We start from the raw sequence: 22,507 nt of genomic DNA, 5'->3' as shown, positions 1-22,507 counted from the left end.
CCCTACCCAGAGGGAGCAGGAAACTGCAGCTATGCCTCTGCAAGGCTCCCTTGTCTTTCTGCTCTGTAACTGCTCTGCAGAGGGCCTCCCTGCACATGTCACAGGTAAAAGAACTATGTATGAAGCAGAGGGTAGTCATGGTTTTTTGTTTTTGTTTTTGTTTTTTTTGAGACAGAGTCTCACTCTGTTGCCCGGGCTGGAGTGCCGTGGCGTCAGCCTAGCTCACAGCCACCTCAAACTCCTGGGCTCAAGCAATCCTCCTGCCTCAGCCTCCCGAGTAGCTGGGACTACAGGCATACACCACCATGCCCAGCTAATTTTTTCTATGTATATTTTTAGTTGTCCAGCTAATTTCTTTCTATTTTTAGCAGAGACGGGGTCTCACTCTTGCTCAGGCTGGTCTCGAACTCCTGAGCTCAAACGATCCACCCGCCTCAGCCTCCCAGAGTGCTAGGATTACAGGTGTGAGCCACCCTCACCTGGCTGAGTCATAAGTTTTTAATTTGATATTTTTCAAATGGCCGACGGTGGTAATCTTTTAAGAATATCAACGGAAGAGAGGTGCCCCATGTTCTACCCTGCTGCCTGCTCTACTTTTAGACCACTGGAAGTGCAAGTGAAATTATGCCTAGAGCAAAGACAAATTTCCAGGTTTGGAGAAATTTAGTTCCGTTCTCTAAATGATATAAAATTCCTAATCTGTCAGATGGATATGCCTAATTCTTTTTTTTTTTTTTGTTGAGACAGAGTCTCACTTTGTTGCCCAGGCTAGAGTGAGTGCCATGGCATCAGCTTAGCTCACAGCAACCTCAGACTCCTCGGCTTAAGCGATCCTACCGCCTCAGCCTCCCGAGTAGCTGGGACTACAGGCATGTGCCACTATGCCCGGCTAATTTTTTCTATATAGATTTCTAATTCTTAAGGACAGTAAATATATAACATGGTCAGAGGGGGAGGAAGGGTGAAAACGAAAGTAGGTAAAATTAGGGGGGAATTGTGTGTCTTGGTGTGAAAATTAATTTCAAACAAGCAAGCTGGAGTTCACCACACAAACCTATGCTGTACACTAGAGGGATACAAAGACAAGTAGACCCACATGTGCTTCTAATAAACTTCTAGCCAATATATGACACATCAACACAACTACTCCAACTATAATACATATCCTGTTACATCTGATTCACTTTAGTTCTCTGGATATCTAGATTTGTAAGACTCTCTTCCTGTTTTAGGTATAAGATACCTCAGCTCAGTTACCTAGAGTGACGGCAACATCAAATATTAAGACTGAGAGGGAGTTAAAGCTCTTCTATTCGAATTCTCTTATTTTGAGATGAGGAGATTGTGTGCCTTGTCTAATACACACAGCTAGTTAGTAGCAAGATCAAAAGTGGAACTTGAGTTTCTGTACTCCTAATGAAGTGTCTTACTTTAGCCCTTGCTATCTTCCTGATGTCTTTTGAAATAAAAAAAAATTTTTTCACTCCTCTTTACAAGAAAGAAGAGATTTCTTTTGAAATGCTTTAAAGTGCTTAGTTAAAATAGAATGTTACATGCTGGCCAAGCATGGTGGCTCATGCCTGTAATCCCAGCACTTTGGGAGGCTGAAACAGGAAGACCATTTGAGCCCAGGAGTTCAAGACCAGCCTGGGAAACATAGCGAGACCCCATGTCTTCTAAAAAAAATTGGAAAATTAGCCACAGGTGCAGTGATGCACACCTGTAGTCCCAGCTACTCAGGAGGCTGAGGTGGGAGGATTGTTTAAGCCCAGGTACTGGAGGTTACAGTGAGCTATTATCATACCACTGTACTCCAACCTGGGTGACAGAGGGAGAGCTCATCTCTAAAAAATAAAAATAAAAAATAAAATTTTAAAAATAGAATTATGAGGACATACTGTATCTAACAAGATATACTGTTAGACTCTTTGATTCTGTAAAATTAAATTGAAAAAAAAAAAAAGAAAAAAAAAAAGAACTTAGCATGCCAACTGCAAAAGAATGCAGAGGTACAATAGGGTCTAGAAGGTGACCTAGAACAACCTAAGGCTAATTATCATGTCATTAGCTTAAATGTACACTGAGGTTCATCCCTGACCATGCGCTTTCAGAGAGGCTCATGGGAACCCGTATGCGCAGTAAGACTCAGGTCATATGACTCTCAACTGTCCATCAAAGTGGTTTCCTCAAAGTGAACCTTGAGGAAGGCCCAATCCAGACTCGATAAAACAAGACAAGACGCCAGACCATAATCATGGCCTTTTTGGTATGAGAAGGGGCCCGTTTGTTATTTTGTGACAAACATATCTTGCTCTTACTCTGTAAACCTACATATTGCTCTTGCTCTATAATCCTATCTTTCTCTCCTCTATAAACGTCCTTTCATGCTTACCTTGCTTTTGGTGTGTGTGGTCATTCTTTGGCCAAGAGCACACCAAGAACCAACATTTTAGACTGCTGACCCAACCACCTTATCATAAGTAAGACACAGATTTCCTGGGCCTCACAAGAATGTAAACATTTGTCTCACTGTGTACCGCCTTCCTCCTTTTTTCTTTCTGTACGCCCTCTCCCCTTTAAAAACTGAGTTCCCAAATCCTGCTTCAGAAAAACAGGCACAGATGCATCTGTGGTTTGTGTTTTTCCTGGCCACATCCTCAAACTTTGGTTTAATAAACTTCCAGTGATTGAGAAAAAAAAAAAAAAAGAAATAGAATGTTACATACCAAATAAAAATATACCTAATATACAGCCTGGTCTGGGGGCCCCCAGGTCAAAGGGAATAACAGATTTAGGTCATCACCACTAGAGGGCACTCAGATTTTCCCAGTTAATTTAAAGAAGCATCTAAATACTATCTGCAAATGAATTCTACCAACATGATGACCTTTCTTACCATTTAACAGATAAATGACCATTTCCCAGAATATTAAGTTGATGCAAACATAGGTGTCCAATTATATATAATATATATATGGTGCGTATATATATTCATACACACACAAATATATGTACATGTAGCTATACACATAAACATTTGTTATAATTTGTACATGTTTGTTACATTCTAAGCATATTTTATATATTAATGTTAATAAATATTTCTTATAATTAATGTCACTATTTTAGACTCAAGCCTGATGTGTTCTCAAAGGACTCTTTTCTTTATTGCTTTCAAGCAGTAGGCAGATTTTTAAAGTAAAAAATTAACTCAAAAGTCAACTTGCCTCCAGAACACTCACACACAGCCTAGAGGGCTCCTGGCCAAAACCTCTAGACCTGCAGTATTCTATGCAAATCATGTTTGTTTGTCCTTGGCTACAGTGTTTTCAAAGGGAGAAAGAGAAGAAAAGAAAATGAATACAAATCAGGCCATTCATTTCTTTAGCTCTGCAGCTTATCAAGCCTGAAGGCCTCACTCTGATGTACGGGGAGTCCTGGAGATTCCTACTGGAGCCCTGCAAATCCCATCTCTCTAGGAGAACTAAGCACTTTCTGGCTGTGTTATTTAAATTTGAGAAAAAGCCTATTCCATATGCTTAAAAGAAGTTAAATTAATATATAATAGTTATTAACTACTACCATAGCATTGTCCTGTCTGGGGGAAACAAGACTTTTAAGAATTGGCTTTTTTTTTTTTAGGCTGGGCGCGGTGGCTCATGCCTGTAATCCTAGCGCTCTGGGAGGCTGAGGTGGGTGGATCGCTCGAGGTCAGGAGTTCGAGACCAGCCTGAGCAAGAGTGAGACCCCCGTCTCTACTAAAAATAGAAAGAAATTATATGGACAACTAAAATATATATATACAAAAAATTAGCCGGGCATGGTGGCACATGCCTGTAGTCCCAGCTACTCAGGAGGCTGAGGCAGGAGGATCGCTTAAGCCCAGGAGTTTGAGGTTGCTGTGAGCTAGACTGACGCCACGGCACTCACTCTAGCCCGGGCAACAGAGTGAGACTCTGTCTCAAAAAAAAAAGAATTGGCTTTTTTAAAAGCGTGGCAGGGAGGAGGGGTCTGCAGAGCACCTGCGCCCCTGGCTGTGTCGGTGCAGCTGGGGATTAACGTCCGATTCCGCCCAGCAGTTCCCGCCCCACAGCACCTACCCGACTGGGGCTCGACTGCGCTGTGCCGCGTGCTGTGGAAAACGGTACTGCAAAAGGATACGTCTAATTCACTCTGGAAAAGAGAAAAAGAGTACCAGGGTGAGAACAAGGCACTGGGACCGACGCTCTCAGCAGTTAGAGACCGCGCTGACCTGCAAGCCCGGAAGCAGGTAGGAGGGGCTGAGGCCACGGACGCAGAGGCCCGAGTCCCAAGGCCTGCAGTTTGGGATTGTGATTTTTAAACACATAGGCTGCAGTTCGGAGGAATTTTACAGTCCAGAACAATTTATCTTTAGAAAGCAGAGGGAAAAATAAGCTAACTTAACCTTTACAGATGGTAGGTAATTTGATACGTGTATCAGAAACCTTAACAATGTGCCACACCCTTTGAATCCGTGAATTTTACTTCTAGAAGTTTATCCTAAGGAAATAACTGGGCAATGCCACAGTGACATGGGATGGGATGTTCAGGGTGACGTTTATAATAGCAAATTATTGATAATAACTTAAGCAACTATCAACAGGGGGGACTAGATAAGTAAATTGTAGCATATCCACAAATAATGAGGCAGACATATAAGAACTGACATACTGTTAAATAAACAAGCAGGTTATAAAATGGTATGCACATATTACCCCATGTACACATATATATAGTTATATATAGACAGATATATAAAGTCTAAAAGGAAATGTAACGAACAGTAGTTATCAATAGGTGATGGGCTTACCAATGATCTTCTTTTTTAGATTTTTTTTAGAGCAGTGATAGGTTTACAGCAAAATTGGGAGGAAGGTACACAGATATCCGTATACACTCTGCCCCCCCCCCACATGGATGTCCTGCTCCCGTTCCCAACATCCTCACCACAGTGGTACATTTCTTACAGCTGATGAAGCTACACTGACACATCAGAATCACCCAAAGTCCATATTGGGGTTCACTCTGGTGTTGTACATTCTATGGGTTTGGACAAATGTATAATGACATGTGTCCATCCTCCCCTTTCGTTTTGCTTGTATGTTTTTAAAATTCTTTTCAATGAAAATAGTTATGTAATGAAAAAGTCATAGAGGGAGAAAAAAGTAAACAGAATCAAGTTCAAATACAAAAGAGCTTATTGCAGGGGTCCCCAACCTATGGTGAGTTGTATAATTATTTCATTATGTATTACAATGTGATAATAATAGAAATAAAGTACACAATAAGTGTAATGTGCCTGAATCATCCCAAAACCATCCCCTCCCTCCCCGGTCTGTGGAAAAATTATCTTCCATGAAAATGGTCCCTGGTGCCAAAAAGGTTGGGGACCGCTGGCATAATGTTTGTCAAATGTAGCACGACAAAACCCTGATCCGCTTGCTCAACAGCAACAGCCCTCACCTGTTGCAAACTGCCTCCTTTGAAGCTAGCTGGGTTTGCTTTTTGTTTTAAAAATATGATGCTGAGATGCTTCTCTCAGCCCAGACGGCATGAAACTGATCTCCAAATTTAAGATTTGGAAACCTCTAAGATTAAAAATAGTCACAGAAAAAAATGTTTAAATCTCACAAGCCTAAAAATAAAACTTAGATGACAAGGCATTCTCTGTGAGTGGGACAGATCCTATTTTCTTTCCCATAGTACTCTTTTTCCTCTTCGTCTTCCTTTTCTTTTTGCTATGGTTTGATCCTAAACTGAGTCATCCCTTGGTACTGTCCAAGTCCTACATAGTCACCTGGCTTAAATTAAATTCTAATCTTTACTTCTGTGGTTTATGTGGTCACTGACTCTCTCTCTAAAATTACAGCTATAATTCAGCAATGTGCTATTTATTGTCAGTTACCAAATGTAATAATAATAATTTAAAAAATCTTAGCAATGATAGTCGTGTACCCACATTTTATTCTCCCAGGCTTAAAACATTGTTATTTTGGTAAATTACATTCTTCTTCGTGGGTGTCACCTTAAAGTGACTAATCATGGCCAGCTCTGAATCACAGGCCTTGACTTGCAACCAGTCTGTCTTAACAAGACAATGGTCACCATGAGAAAAGCAGGAACCAGAGTTGTCCGGTATGGTAACCACCAGCCTCATGTGGCAACTGAAATTGAAATTAATTAAAATTAAAATTTCATCTTTTCAGTTACATTAGCCACATTTCAAGTGCTCCAGAGCCACACATGGCCAGTGCCTACCGTGTTGGGCAGCAGAGGTACAGAACATTTCTATCACTGCAGAAAGTTTTATTGGGCAGAGTGCTGGTCTGTGGTGCTTTCTCCAAGCAATCAACATAGAGATAGATTGTAAAGAAAGTCTCAATGCCCTCTGCCCCCTCAAGGCCAGTCTCTGGAATGACCTGACCTCTTGACCTCTTCTAGGTCCGGAAAGCACCAAGCCCTTCCTGGCTAGATGCATTACCACATCGCAGGCCACTAGGCGTCTTCCCAGCACCAACCCTTGAATTAGGAAAAGGCTGACAGCAAGCTGCATGCTCTAAGGCAGTGTTTCCCAAACTTAAGCATGCATCAGAATCACCTGGAAGGCTTGCTTAGACATAAGATTGCTCGGCCTCAATCCAGAGTTTCTGATTCAATGATCTGGAATTGGGCCCAGTACTTGTATTTTTAACAAATTCCCAGCTTATGCTGCTGGTCCAGGACCAGACTTTGAGAACCACCACACTAAGACAATGAAGACAGTGATGGTCCCAGGAAGGAGTATGTCGAAGCTCACTTCTGGCATTAGGAGTTGGGCTGAAAATATAACTTCTTAACATGAGTTTTGCTGGTAGTAGGTTTTAGTGCACTCAGTATTACTAATTATGGAGTAGATTCCACTCACTGCCTTGGGAAGAAGCTTGGAAACAGTTCTTTTCTAAACCTTTTATTTAAAAGCAAAATGAAATAAACAAAACAACTTTGAAAAATAATAAGCTTGTGCCACTGCTACTTCCCAAGAATGTCTAACCAAGGTTCAGGAAGGCCTATGGTAGCAAAGTAAAACATCATCACTGATTCTTTTTTAAAAGAATGTTGGGTTTCAAGCTTACTATAAAGCTACAGTAATAAAGATAATGTGGTACTGGCATAAGGATAGACATATAGATCAATGGAACAGAACTGAGAGTCCACAAATAAACCCTTAGGTTTATGGTCAATTGATTTATGATAAGGGTGCCAAGATGATTTATGGGGAGGAAAGAACAGTTTTGCAACAAATTATGTTGGGACAACTGGATATCTACATGTAAAAAGAAGGAAGTCAGACCCATACCTCACAACATATACAAATATTACTTAAAATGGATCAAAGACCCAAATGTGGGGGCTAAAACTCTAAGAAGAAAACATAAGAATAAATCTTCATGACCTTAGGTTAGACAAAGCTTCTTTAGACATGACACAAAAACATAAACAACAAAAGAAAAAATAGATTAACTGGGCTTTGTCAAGATTAAAAACTACTGTGCTTCAAAGGACACCAATGACAAAGTGAAAAGAAAACAACTGAATGGGAGAAAAAATATTTTCAAATCATATATCTGATAAGGGACTTGTATTCAGAATATATAAAGAACTCTTGGCCGGGCGCGGTGGCTCACGCCTGTAATCCTAGCATTCTGGGAGGCCGAGGCGGGTGGATTGCTCAAGGTCAGGAGTTCGAGACCAGCCTGAGCGAGACCCCGTCTCTACTAAAAATAGAAAGACATTATATGGACACCTAAAAATCTATATAGAAAAAATTAGCCGGGCATAGTGGCGCATGCCTGTAGTCCCAGCTACTCGGGAGGCTGAGGCAGTAGGATCGCTTAAGCCCAGGAGTTTGAGGTTGCTGTGAGCTAAGCTGACGCCATGGCACTCACTCTAGCCTGGGCAACAAAGTGAGACTCTGTCTCAACAAAAAAAAAAAAAAAAAAAAAGAACTCTTGGGCCAGGCATGGTGGCTCACGCCTGTAATCCTAACATTTTGGGAAGCCAGGAGTTCAAGACCAGCCTGAGCAACAGTGAGACCCCATCTCTACAAAAAATAAAAAAATTAGCTGGGCATGGTGGTGTGCACCTGTAGTCCCAGCTACTCGGGAGGCTGAGGCAGGAGGATCACTTGAGCCCAGGCGTTTGAGGTTGCTGTGAGCTATCATGAAGCCACTGTAGTCCAGCCTGGGCAAAAGAGTAAGAACCTGTATAAAAAAAAAACAAAAACAAACAAAAAAAAAACAAACAAAAAAACAAAACAAACTCTTGCAACTCAACAATAAAGACAAATAATGCAATTAAAAAATGGGTAAAGGATTTGAGCAGATATTTCTCCCAAGAAGACACATGAATTTGGCTAACAAACATGAAAAAAATGCTCAAAATCCCTATCCATCAGTGAAATACAAATGAAAACCAAAATTGATTGGTCTCTATACCACTTCACACCTACTAGAATGGCTATAATAAAAAAGAAAGATAATTACAAGTTTTGGTGAGGATGTGGAGAAACTGGAACTCTCATGTACTGCTGTCAGGAATTTAAATCATGGTTTTAGCATTAAAAAAAGATAAATATTTGAGGTGGTAGATATCCTAACTATCCTGATTTTTATCTTTACACATTATATGGATGTATCAAAGTATCACATGTATCCTGAAAATATGTATATTATGTATCAATTAAAAAAATTTTTTTAACTTACCAAGGGAAAAAAAGAAAGATTACCTAGGACCTGGAGTGGGGGGAGGGGTACTATACAGGGAAATGCTATTGGGTATGATGTTTCTTTGTCAGGTGATGAAATTTCCTAAAGTTGATTGTGGTGATGATTGTATAACTCTGTGTAAATACTAAAAACTAAAATTGTATACTTTAAATGGGTGAATTATATGATATATAAATTATATTTCAATACAGCTGTTAAAATTTTTTAAAAAGGACTGTTGGAAAGGAACTCACATATTCTTTAAAGGGAGCTTTAAGGGGAGTTGATTTTTGACCCTTAAAGCAAGGGTTTGGATGGAAATTATTCTTTTTTTCTTTTTAATTTTGTATTTTTAATTATTATAGGTACATCATAGTTGTATATATTTGTAGGGCACATGTAATATTTTGATGCAGGCATACAATGTGTAATGATCAAATCAGGGTAACTGGGGTATCCGTCACCTCAAACATTTATCATTTTTTTGTATTAGGAACATTTCAATTCCACTCTTTTAGTTATTTTAAAATATACCCTAACTTATTTTTGACTATAGTCACTTTGTTGTGCTAGCAAATATTGTTCATTCTACATTCTATCTATCTAATTATATTTTATACCCATTAACCTGGATGGAAATGATTCTTAAGGTAAAAAGAGTAAGACAGTACTTTCAGGGGTCATTTCTACAGTTCTGTATTTCATTACTAGAGAATTTTCTCTGAACATGTAGAACAAAAAAAAAAGGGGGAGGAGTGGTGTTCCTGGTGTCTTGGAAGGAGGGAAGAATGAAAGAGCAGGCAAATTAGATAGCCAAATCTCATAACTGAAAGAAAAGAAATAAGAGGTTCTTAGCCTGTTATAGAGCTGGTTCTTTATAAAGATCTAGGGATACATAGGTTTGTAACACTTTGGATGAGCCAGAAGGAAAGGCAAAGAAAATTCGGCATCATTTGAATTTTAACTTTTACTTGTTATAGCTCTATATTAACACATGTTCTTGATATAGATCCAAAGAGTCCCAATTTCTGGGAAACTGGGTTGAGGAAGAAAACCGTTTTTTAGCCATTAGACTTACCACTCGGCTGAAGTACTCATCTAAAACTTCCACGAAGTTATGGATGAATTCATAAATAGCCATCTCGTTCTGAAGTAAAAGAGGAAGGGTGCAATTAATTTACTGTGGCCCTTGTGTAAATCAAAATAGAACTGCCCAAGTCAGCTTCCAGGTTTTAGAGAATGTGGTGGTGTGAACAGATGTGAGCAGAGTAGCTTCCCACTGACAAACATTCAGAACAGTTCTATGACTCATTTGTTTAAAAGATACTAATTAATAAGGGAAATGTATGAAACCTTAATTTCTTTTTTTTTTTTTTTTTTTGTTGAGACAGAGTCTCACTTTGTTGCCCAGGCTAGAGTGAGTGCCGTGGCGTCAGCTTAGCTCACAGCAACCTCAGACTCCTCGGCTTAAGCGATCCTACTGCCTCAGCCTCCCGAGTAGCTGGGACTATAGGCATGCGCCACTATGCCCGGCTAATTTTTTCTATATAGATTTTTAGTTGTCCATATAATGTCTTTCTATTTTTTAGTAGAGACGGGGTCTCGCTCAGGCTGGTCTCGAACTCCTGACCTTGAGCAATCCACCCGCCTCGGCCTCCCAGAGTGCTAGGATTACAGGCGTGAGCCACCACGCCCGGCCGAAACCTTAATTTCTTGAGATTTTTTTAAAAAGTCTACGATGAGGCCAGGCACCATGGCTCACACCTGCAATCCTAGCCCTCTGAAAAGCCAAGGCGGGAGGATTGCTTGAGCTTAGCAGTTTGAGACCAGCCTGAGCAAGAGTGAGACCCTGTCTCTACCAAAAAATAGAAAAATTAGCTGGGTATTGTGGCGTGCACCTGTCTTCCCAGCTACTGAGGAGGCTGAGGCAGGAGGATTGCTTGAGCCCATGAGTTTGAGGTTGCAGTGAGCCATCATGACACCACTGCACTCCACCTGGGGAGACAGAGTGAGACTCAGCCCCCCCAAAAATAAATTAATTTAAAAAAAGTCTATGATGAATCTAACCAGATCGAAACCTTAGAGTCTAGTGTTTTGACTTCTGAGCTCTACTCCTGATGTCATCACCAACTTGCTCACACAATTTTATAGGTTCTTCATGCCATCATTTTTTCATCTGTGAAGATGAAGAAACCACTTCAAAGTCTGGTTCATGGATAAAAAAACAATCAACTGAGAATTCAAAGTATTTTAGATGTGGAACACCATTTCGAGAATTCCATAGCCTTATGTGCTGTTGATCTGGGACTGACATTTCTGAAGAGGTGAACTAAATCTGAGGAGATATAATCACAAGACAATCATACTTATAGTTTTCTCTGGCTTTTGATATGTCAACATATGTTCAATGCCAAAATCAACTGGCCTCTGTAGTTGTCTGAGCTGTTCCACTGTGTCACAGAACAAGGGCAGGGCACTGGTATTGCTTAGGACAGAGGAAGGCATTCTGTGGTTTGGGGTTTCTCCACTTTATAAGCTGCTCATCTAATCCAAGAAACATTCTAGGTATTTCTCTTCCATACAGCTTTCCCCAGCCTTGACAGAAACTAAGATCCTTCAAAACAGTCAATAATTCTTAGAAGGTAAGTAGAAAGAAAATGTCAATTTAAGGAGGAATAAAAATCAGACAGTTATCCCCAGTTTTCTTGTATTTTCCATAGTTCCCTCTATTATCTTACCTCAGTGTCATTAACTCCAACCACAATGAAGAGAGCTGCATACTGCCGATATATCAGCTTAAAATCCTTATACTCAATGAAAGAGCACTAGATGAAACACAGTAAGATATTAATTCCTCTGGCTGACAGATTTCTTTAAAATGGCATGCATAATTTCTAGGTTCTGATTTGAGTATCTGCCAACACACTCCTAGAAATATAGAACATTAAAATGTTACACAATCATTATTGGCCTTCTCACAACATTCAGGGGACTACTTGGAAGCATCTCTAGTGGGAGCTGGAGAAGAAGTCTTGGAAAAAAGTCTGAGTGTTCACACGGGTTCCCACTGTACTCCTTCTCATTCCTTTGCTTGGCTCGTGTGGAATTCAGCAGGCAAAGCTAATGAATAATCAGCATTTTAAACTGCCTCCAGTGTGAAAGTAAGCAAACATGATAAAAAAGATTTTCTTCTTTCTACCTTCCCACGACTTTTTGGGAAGCAATTAGATATTCTCAGTTTTGTATTATTTAGTAGTCATTGAGGAGCCAAATACACAGAGCATACAAATATATATATATTGGTTGCTTTTTCTTAGAGTCCCATGAAAAGCATCAGTGCAGATTCTTTTATAAATTATTTGAAGGTGGCCTTTGTGTGGCAGATGCTAGACAAAATCTCCCATTGTAAACATTGCTTCATAGGCATTAATAACTAGTTTAGCACCACTGACATTTGGATAAAACAACTCCCTTGTCATTCCTCTCTCTCCTAAAGCAACTTCCCACTTATGGGAAGGCACTGGGCGGACAGGAACTGCAGAGCAGGCTGAAGGCACAGTGTTGCTCTTCCTTTGGACTTTAGGGTGTGCTTGCCCAGATGCAATTGAGCATGAACTTTACGGCTTTTTGTACTGGGCTACGTTGCTGTTGGGTGCCTAGATGTACCTGGGAATGAAGCTGCAAGTTTTGATCATGGAAAGTCCTCCACGGGAAAGCCATATGACAGTCTCCAAGATGGAGGGATTTGAGGCTTTTATTTAAAATCAGGATAAAGGTAATGAGTACAGAACCATTCTGAAGCTTTTGGCTCACTGGAGAGCCTGTGTGATTTCTGCTCAGCTGGATCTTGCAAGGAAACACAACCTGTTTGAAAGAACTGAGGAATATTTTTCAAAGCATCTCAGGAGTTTCTGACATTAAAAAAAATACATCATAGCACCTTTGTGGATAAAATAAAAACTAAGCTGATATTATGCTACTTTGGTGCCTGATTATGCCAAAAGACCAGTCGGTTCCTTTTAAAATCTAAAATAATTTAGAATGTGTCAAAAATATCTAACAGTATATTCATTCCAAAGCTTGTATTTCAAAGCGTAACCTATCAGTGAAAATGATGTTTGAAATTGTGGAGTGCCTACATTCTGTTGAAAGATTCAAACAGGAATGCTTCTAAGAGTCTGTTTACTTTTACTTAGAGTATGTGGCCATTAACACAGCCCTCTAACAGTTTCTGTTTCCGTCTGACAACAACATAACGCAGTGTTGGCCATGGCAGGCCAAAGTAGTAATTCAAAGAGGAACTCTGAGATGTTCCAACTGGAAAATCAATTTAGAAGCCAAGGGAAACACATTTGCAACACGTAACTTCTGGGCACTGATGTAGCTTAATAGTTTATGACTTAGCAGTGGTTCCCACAGATACCCTTTCTACATATGCAATGAAATGGAGAAGTGACAAAACTCATGGATGATTTAAACAAACTTTCTGACTTTGCCTCAGTTGGTGAGTGATTTCCAATGGATTTGAAGTTTAGGACCTGGATTAAGTAAATCTCAATAAAAATTCTTTGTAAAAATAGTTTTCAAAATCCCTATTTATAATTATTTTAATGATTTTATTTAACCTCTAATTTGGCAGGATAGATTTGTTGTTTCATATGAGTTTTTAACTTCCATTTCCCCATCTACCTAATAAAATAAGACAAGTTCAAATTAAGTTTGTTTTGTTTTTATACTAAATCACTAGTTCCAATATCGTGTTAGTGGTATATTTACAAAAATAATAAGCAGAAAAAACTTCACTCCATATGAGAACCATATTATTATTCTCTGGCACAAAATGGGCCTTGAGTATTCACCTCCATAGCAATCATGTGACCTTCATTTTTTGGCTTACAGAAAGCCACCTGCTACAAGCACTCGTAAGAGTAACAAGGGCTAAATTCATACGAATGAAAAAAAGATATGCCTATTAGGAGGAGTTAATTTAGCTGCCACTTCCATGGTACACTGAGACAAATATGCTGACCTAAATAAGAACCCAAGACTTTGCTTGGTTTTCCTTGTTTTTATTTTCTTAAAGGGATGTAAAGAGAGCTATGCTTCGTCTTCACTCACATTATTCCTTATTTTCCCTAATAGCTGTTGAAGGAGTTCAAAGAAAATGATAGTCCTTGAGGCTCAGAAATAACAGATCCGCCAAGGCAGAGCTGAATGCAGAGATAAAAGAGAGTATCAGAAACTTACTTGCTCACTGGATCGAGAGAGACAGCTCTTTATGACTTCTGTTTCCAGAAGTGTGCGCTTATTAATATCCACATGTTCATAGTACTTAGAAAGTCGGGTCTGCCCTTGTTTATTCACCATGAGGAAAAATTTTATCATTTTTTTCTCTTAGATGGTATTTTTTCCAAATATTGTTCAAAAGTTATGGCAAGGGATGGCTGTAACCGGAAACTGGAAGATAAAAGAACAACAGAAAGGCGAGATCAAATTTCTCAAAGAATCGTATTACCTATGTGTTAAAGACTGACAGTAAACAAAGTGGTAGTAAATAAAATATCATCTGGTAACACTGGTTTTCACTTTTATGAACTAAATGAGGTTTTAATAAATAAAAATCAAACAAATTTTCATTAGTCATCCTCCAACACAATCTTGAGCAACCATAGTTATGCTACTCATATTCATTCAATTTATTCATCAGTTTTGCTGGGCACCAAGTATGTGCCAAGCACCAGAAGAACATGGAGATGAAGAAAGAGGAACTTCTGATCTGAGTTTTACCTATTTTTATGCTACGTAGGTAAACAAAGACAGCAGTACAAGGTGATGAGTTACAACTGGGACAGGTATAATTCCATGGATGACAGAAGGAAGGGACAAAGAACATCACAGGAGACTGAGGAATCGCTTCTCATAGAAGGGACACTGACACAGGTCTTGAAGGATGATCTAGAAGGGAAGACTCTGAGGCAGAGAAAAGTGAAAGCTCTGGAAAGTTCACTGTGGTGGCAGTTCAGGGAGTAGAAAGAATAGTCACAAGAAATTAAGCTGCTCATATACAATAAAATTGGCTTTAAAAGTCATGCTAAGGAATTTGAGCTTCATTTTATGGGCAATGGAGACAACATCTGTAGAAAAGCTTTTCTTTCCTTAGTGGTGGAAATAGTAATAGTAATATCAACCATTTGTCAGATTCCTCTAACAAGACCCTGTAACAAGTTCTGTAAGGTTCTGTGCTAAGCAATTTACATATATTATTTAATTCTCACAATTCTTTGAGGCAGGTACTTCTGTTATCCTTATTTTAAGGTCAAGCAAGTTGGGGGTTAAGGATGTTAAGGCACCCAAGGTCACTGTGTTAGTGTCAGAGGTGGGCTGCAGCTCAGAGGCCAAGCACACGCGGGGATCCCTGACACCCTCTAACTCATCCTCTCCATTCAGGGCTTCATGCTTGTAGTTTTATGTCTAACTCAGTTGTACTGAGTCTCGTGTTTGTTCCTCTTAACACTCATTGTAGATTCTGGAATAATCAATGCAAATGAGCACAATACTGACCAATGGCCTATCCTTCTTTCATCACGAGTACCAGAGCTGGCTTGTTGGTTCATGTGACAATATCACATTCACATTTGGTAGTATCTATGAGAATCAGTACAAAAAACTAAGGTTAACAATAGTTCTTAAAGGAACTTTTAAAATTTTGGCTGGGTGCGGTGGCTCACACCTATAATCCCAGCACTTTGCGAAGCTGAGGTAGGAGGATCACTTGAGCCCAGGAGTTCAAGACCAGCCTGGGCAACATAATGAGACCCCAACTCTACCCAAAAAAAAAAAAAAAAAATTAGCCACTGGGCATGGTGGCAGAAACCTGTAGTCCTAGCTACTTGGGAAGTTGAGGCAGGAGGCTCACTTGAGGATAAGAGTTCAACATTGCAGTGAGCTATGATCACACCACTGCACTCCAGCCTGGGAGACAGAGCAAGACCTTTTCTCTTAAAAAAAAAATTAGAATAATTTTAGATTTGTAGTAAAGTTACAAAGATAGCCATTTTTAGCATCTCACACGACCATACTACATTTGTCAAAACTAAGAAACCAATACTGTACATTATTATTAACTCATCTCCAGATTTCATTTGGAGTTCACCAATTTTTCCATTAATGTCCTCTTTTTGTTCCAGCATCCCATCTACAATACTACACTGTATTTAACTGTCATGTCTCTTTAGTCTCCTCTGGTCTGTGACAGTTTCTCTTTCAGTTGTTCCTTATTTTTCATGATTTTATTTTCATGATTTATCTTGAGGATACTGGCCAGTTGTCCTGTAGAATGTCGTCCCCCAATCTGGGTTTATCTGATGTTTTTGTTATGATTAGACTTTGAAAAGAACACAACAGCAGTGAAGTGCCCTTCTCACCCAGTATATCAGAGGGTACATGACAGACATCTACCTGACATCACTGGGGATGTCAAAGGGTAACGACATATATATTTTTTATCAGGTAACATCTCATTCTATAAAGTAGAATGAGTACAATATTTTAATTCTCTCCCTTAAGTATATTGAAGACCTTTAATTACTTACGCCTGTCTTGCTCCCCATAAAATAGGTTTAGCTTTATTTTTTTCTTATGTCAAGATGTTTTGAGCATTAATATTTATTTATTATATAAATTCCTAGTGAATTCTTACTGTGTGCTGTTAGGCAGTCTATTTAATTTCATGAACTTTAGTATCCTCATCTGTAATATAAGTGCATTAAACTAGAATATAGAACCCTCTGAGAATACTAATGAACCTTTTCTAGAAAATGCACAAAGAGGTATGTACTTAAATGTTATAAAATAACTTCAGGGCATCCATAGACTTCCCTCACATCTATCCTGGGGCCTAAGTCCTGAGCTGGATGATTCTTTTTTTAAACCTATTTACATTTTTATTATTTTTTCTTTTCTTTTTTTTTTTTTACCCCTTATATAAGTTTTATTGGAAAAGATGATCCTTAAGATCCTTTAAAAATTGAACCAGGTGCAGTGGCATGCACCTGTAATCCCAGCTATTTGAGAGGCTGAGGCTGAGGTGGGAGGATCACTTAAGCCCAGGAGTTCAAGATCAGCCTGAGTAACATAGCAAGACCCAACTCCCTCTAAAAAAATAAAAAATAAAAAACAGACCTCCAGAACTTTTTTTAATCTTTTACTTTTTTTAAATCCAGTCACTTTGTCACTACTTGGTATGTAAAAGGCACACTATATTTGTATCTAGATTAAATAGTGAAATGGTGTAAAATGAACGTGCCATATAGATCAGCCTGAATTCTTTGTTAAAAATCTGATTTGAATGTACACTTACTAGTTATTCACAAATACTATCTGTCACTTTTAACAGCTGCAATTACAGGGATCAGTTTCCCAATCTGCTATCTAGGAGACTGAAACGGGGAGATCATTACAGGGCTAGGTCTTCCCAGGTGAGCATTTGCAACTATCTTAGCAACAGTCAGTGGGAAGGTAGGTGTCTGCTAAGAGTCAGTTTGCAAAAGACTACGCTGTCAGAACATCAGGCAGAGGCTGACTATACGGTTTGATCTACTTCACAGCCCTTTAGAGTGCAAAACATTAATTATCTGTTTGATGAGGCACCCATGCCTGTTCAAGAGGGAAGACTCTCCTTTATTCATGTGTTATAGGTTGATAAAAGACATTCATGTGAAATAAGCAGATTGCATGGAAGAATTGGACTTTTGATGAATGAGTGGTTCTGGGACTAATCAGAATCCCAGCAAAGTACAGAGTGGGCACACCATGATAGAGAGATGGTCTTGCCGTGCACGGGGATAAGTAGCTAAGTCAAACTGGAAACCAACAAGTATCATTTTGGGGGACTTTGTCTGCTTGAGGAGACAGAAGAAGGTGTTGCTTAAAAGCTCTGACTTGATTGGGACAGATCTGGCTCACGTCTTGCCATACACCTACCATGTGATTCTAAGTTGCTTTGGCTTTCTGAACTCCAGTAAGATGGCTACCTCTGAGGTGTGAGAGTGAGACAAGGTAACGTACAAACAGCACTTTGCAAAGGGTCTGGTGAAACGTTCACATTACAGCTTGGCTGTTATCATTACAGTCGTTGGTTGGTATGTGGGGCATTGGTTCTAGAACCACCCTTCGTATAACCAAATCTGCGCATACTCAAGTGCCACAGTGGGCCCTGTGGAACATGCATATACTCGAGTTTCCCATCTCATGAATACTCTATTTTCCATCCACATTTCCTCAAAAAAAAAAAAAAAAAAAAAAAAAAGCTACATATAAGTGAATCATGCAGTTCAAACCCATGTTGTTCAAGGGTCAACTGTATTATAATATTTCCTTGCTGCAACTTGAAACAACATTATGAGATAATTCTTGGACTAAGTTATATATTATTTTTTTGTCCTCCCAGCTCATCCGTTATTTCCTAAGCCCTATCAGACAGGTGGTTATCTCACAAAAATTCCAAACACTGAGCTTTCAAGAGCCAGGCCCAGCGTAGCCAAGCCCGGGGTTGCTGTGTTCATTCACTGTGCAGAACAGGATGTGACTGAGACCAGCTCAGCCAGGGACATGACAGCTGTGCTATGGGGGAGGCCTGTGGCCATTCACTCCCTTCTCCAGGAAGATAAACTCACTGCTGTGGGTGGGATTGCAACATACCCTGTGGTATTTAATCATTTGGCATTATGTGTTGCTTTTATTTTCCTTACAAATTGTTGCCAAAAAAAATCATGGCAGGTGACTAGGAAGTTACGATTACCATCCTTTCTTTTACTCCCTTTCAGCAAAGTTATTTTAAAGCCATCTTTATGATAGTTAGAAATTACGATCTTATATCTTGGATTTCAACTGACAGGTAAAAGAAAAAAAAATATTGTCTCGAAAGTACCCATGGCCAAACTTTTGCCTTTAAATGTGTTGGTTGCATTAAGTGGTAAAATGAGATGTAAAAAGATCCCATTGAGATGTTACATCAAGAGATCACACTGGTTTCTACCTTACACAAGCACAGCATTCCTTCCCACTGACTTCAAGAGCAAGGATGACAAATAAGGACATGTAGAATTGATACTCATTAGGATGCAAGTTTTGGAAAGAGTAGCTGAAGGCATCTAAAGACTTGAAGACGTTATTTCTTGCATGCTGATAAACAATTACACAATCTATGACTGCAAGATTACACACTGATAATAAAGTAGAGAAGCATAACTTTAAACTATTTCTACTATAAAACATACAATGCCAAAATAAACAATGTGGAGACTCAAGAGACAAGTACATGTGCGAGAACTGAAGATGAATGATGTAAGCACTTATCCTGGTTATTAATCATCAGGGAGGAGGGCAATCAAATACTATGAAACTGAGGTAGGACAATGAGAAGGAATATGCTTAGACAAGTGCTGGGAGTGGTCAGGGAGTAGGTATGAACTTCCTCTGTCATAAATTCTTTGCATTCAACAATACATAAGGCTAGGGAAGATGTTTTTATGGCCAGGAAGTTAGGAGATTGCACACCCAAGAGCTTGTGTGAATGTGTATAGAAAAATCAAAGGAGAAAAAAGAAAGGAAATGTCAATGGGGAAAGCAACACAAAAAGGGTGCTAAGATGCCCTAGCAGGGAATCTAGAAAGCCCCAAGAGGAAAAGAAGGTAAAAGTTACTTAAAAACAGAAATTAAACAAAAATTATCCTTGGATTAGATGGACATGCTTTCAAGGCCAGGACTAGTGAGGTTGGTAGATTCACAGTAGAATATGAATGAATTCATGTCCCAGAACCCTACATGACATAAACTTAATGCCCAGAGAGAAGAGAGACCGAAAAGACTGAGTACATACTGAATTGAGCACTTACCATATTTCTGATGGTGTATTTCTGGGAGTTAGAACTGGCAGAGTCTTTACAGACTGTCATACCTAAGTCTTTACATACTGTCAAACCCACCAAATAGGTTTCAGCTTGGTCCCAACCATGACTAACTGTAACAGCTGTTTTGGGAAGGATTCTGGAGCCGCTTGCAGGTTCAAAACAAAAGGATGTCATGAATGATTACTAATGTCAGTTGTGGGTTAAGAAGCAGGGAGTGGCAACATATGCACCTTATGTTTGTCATCCCTGATGTGTACTCCCTTCATTTTACAAATAGGATGACCGATAATAACAGATACAGAGTGAAGTCCTGAATTCTGGTCTCCTGACTCATGATCTAATGCTCTCTTTAATTTATCACATTGCCTCACTCAGCATATTAGCATCATTAAATATTCACTTCACGTTAAGAAGCAACAACTTCAGGTAGCTTTGGCAGTGATAAAGTCAATATTCTTTTTTCTAATGCTGCTGCACAATTAATCTGGAAAAACCAAACAAATCAGTACATGAAAAAGTAGAGTATGTGGCTGGGTGCAGGTGACACCTGCCTATAGTCCCAGCCATTTGGGAGACTGAGGTGGGAGGATCACTTGAACCCAGGAGTTTGAGGCTGCAGTGAGCTACGATCATGCCTCTGTACTCCAGCCTGGGTGAAAGAGGGAGACCTCATCTTAAAAAAAAAAAAAAAAGAAAAGAAAAGAAAGTACAATATGTAGCCTTCAGAAATGAAAGTGATATTTAATGGTGGTTAACATCTTTTCTAGCTCTAAATGCTGTGTACCCCAGAATTGTAATACTGTAACACATACACACAAACATTAAGGTACTATCAGATAAGAAAAATTTTTTGCTTCCTGAAAAGTGATTTAAATAAAATTCCCCAAGTTAAAAAGCAAATTTCTACCCATAAAATATATAGTACTAGTATAGTATTGTGTAATAGTCAAGAGTATGAACTGTGAGCTTGATGATTTGGCTCTACCATTTAATAGCTTTATGACCCTGGACAAGATACTTAATTGTTTTGAACTCAGCCTTCTGTACAATGGGCATAATAATAGTACTTACCTCCTAGGTTGTTGTGAGGATGAAAGGAGTTAATATATGTAAACTTCTCAGAACAGTGCTTGGCAGTTAGCACACAGTGAGTGCTATATAAGTGTTAGCCAATGTCATCATGATAACATGTCACATTTTCCTTGGCCTTTCCTGCCAATCTCAATCCCCTCTTTCCAACTACAATAGAGCTGAATATCCTATCTATGGCCTGTACAACCATTATTTGATTACATGTTGAGGTCTCCTACCAGAATAGTGATTTAGATTTTTATTGTAACTGTAAGAGAAAGATTTTACATTATGACCCAGATATACATACATATCTGAAACAGAAGTTCATGAAACAATGCCTTGCCATACTATGTATATTACACTCTCACTTTTTAAATGACATTTCATTTTGTAAATCATGCAGTTGTGAGGGGTTTGTGTTACACAGATGTATATATTTGTTAAAGACTCATGTATTTTATTACATGAAAATTTTACATCAAAAGAAAATAAACTATAACAAATATTCTAGTTAATGATATACATATTGAAGTATTTGAGGGAAGGTTACTGGTATCTATAATTTACTTTGAAATACACTAAAAATTAAGATAAATTAACGGATGGAGAAATGACTAGATGGGTAGACAAATGATAAAGCAAGTATGGTAAAATGTTAACGGTAGAATCTAGTGGTGAGTGTATGTAAATTCAGTGTGCAATTCTTTCGAAATTTATATTTGAAAATCATCACAACAAAATGTTGGGAAAAAATGTTAGTTGTGGCCCCCTGGTTTTTTTTTTTTTTTAATTTAATAGACTTTATTTTTTAGAAGAGTTTTAGAATTACAGAAGAATTATAAAGACAGTACAGAGAGAGTTCCCATATACCCGCCACCCAGTTTCCCCTGTTACTATTATTTCCACTATCATTTCCCTATTATTACCATATTACATTAGTATGGTACATTTGTTACAATTTTTTTGTTTATTTTTATTTTTTTTGAGACAGGGTCTCGCTCTGTTGCTCAGGCTGGAGTATAGAGGCGTCACATAGCTCACTGCAGTTTCGAACTCCTGGCCTCAAGTGATCCTCCCACCTCAGCTTTCCAAAGTGCTAGGATTACAGAGCCACCATACCCAGCCCTGATTTTTAATTTCAGAACCCACTGAAGGACTGTGATCCAAAGTTTGAAAAACACTATACTAGCACGTGAACGTTTAGGTAGAATCCATATCTTGCTTCAGATCTTTGCACAGTGCTTAGTATACAGTGAGCATCCAATAAATGTTCATTAAATAAATGAAGGAATAAATTAAAGCTTTTTCTAGCAATAATTTTCATTTAAAAAAAATCATGTACATATTCAAACAAAGCAGACATATAAAGTACCCTGGTATCCCAACTACTGCCCTAATCCCATTCATCTTCCCAAGATATAAGCAATGTTTTTAAGTCTAGTGCATACCCTTCCAGGCCTTCTCTATATATTTACATGTAAATATGTATGCATGTGTAGCAATTTTTTTTTTTTTAAATAAATGTGATTGATGAACTCTAAAATGTCAAGCAGCTAGCCTAGTGTCCATTCTCTTCTGGCATCTTTAAATGAATCTGTTCTACTCACAAAGTTGTGGCTGGATCCTATAAAGGTCACTAAAAGATGTGTTTTGGAATTCATCGAAAAGGACCTCCCATTTGACCAATCTAGCTCAGGTTTTCCTGGGTTTTTATCCCCTTCATTTGATCCAGTGCCTTGGCTCCCATTCCTTTTCTGG

At 38.8% G+C, this 22,507-nt stretch overlaps 1 protein-coding gene and 1 pseudogene across 1 annotated transcript in view; one reads left to right on the top strand and one right to left on the bottom strand.

The window, feature by feature from the left end:
• AP4S1 (adaptor related protein complex 4 subunit sigma 1) overlaps positions 1–22,507 on the bottom strand; it is a 42,434-nt gene that overhangs the window by 6,255 nt on the left and 13,672 nt on the right. The window contains exons 2-5 of the mRNA XM_069464038.1: positions 14,013–14,222; positions 11,504–11,590; positions 9,844–9,912; positions 4,162–4,173 (exon numbers count right to left, since the gene is read on the bottom strand). Coding sequence (XP_069320139.1) covers positions 4,162–4,173; positions 9,844–9,912; positions 11,504–11,590; positions 14,013–14,150 — 306 coding nt within the window. The 5' untranslated portion in view covers positions 14,151–14,222. The remainder of the gene's footprint in view (positions 1–4,161; positions 4,174–9,843; positions 9,913–11,503; positions 11,591–14,012; positions 14,223–22,507) is intronic.
• Positions 9,427–9,525, top strand: LOC138380962 (small nucleolar RNA U3; annotated as a pseudogene).

The sequence above is a fragment of the Eulemur rufifrons genome, chromosome 2 (genome assembly GCF_041146395.1).
Source record: "Eulemur rufifrons isolate Redbay chromosome 2, OSU_ERuf_1, whole genome shotgun sequence".
Lineage (NCBI taxonomy): Eukaryota > Metazoa > Chordata > Mammalia > Primates > Lemuridae > Eulemur > Eulemur rufifrons.
This window is presented reverse-complemented; position numbering and strand designations above follow the sequence as displayed.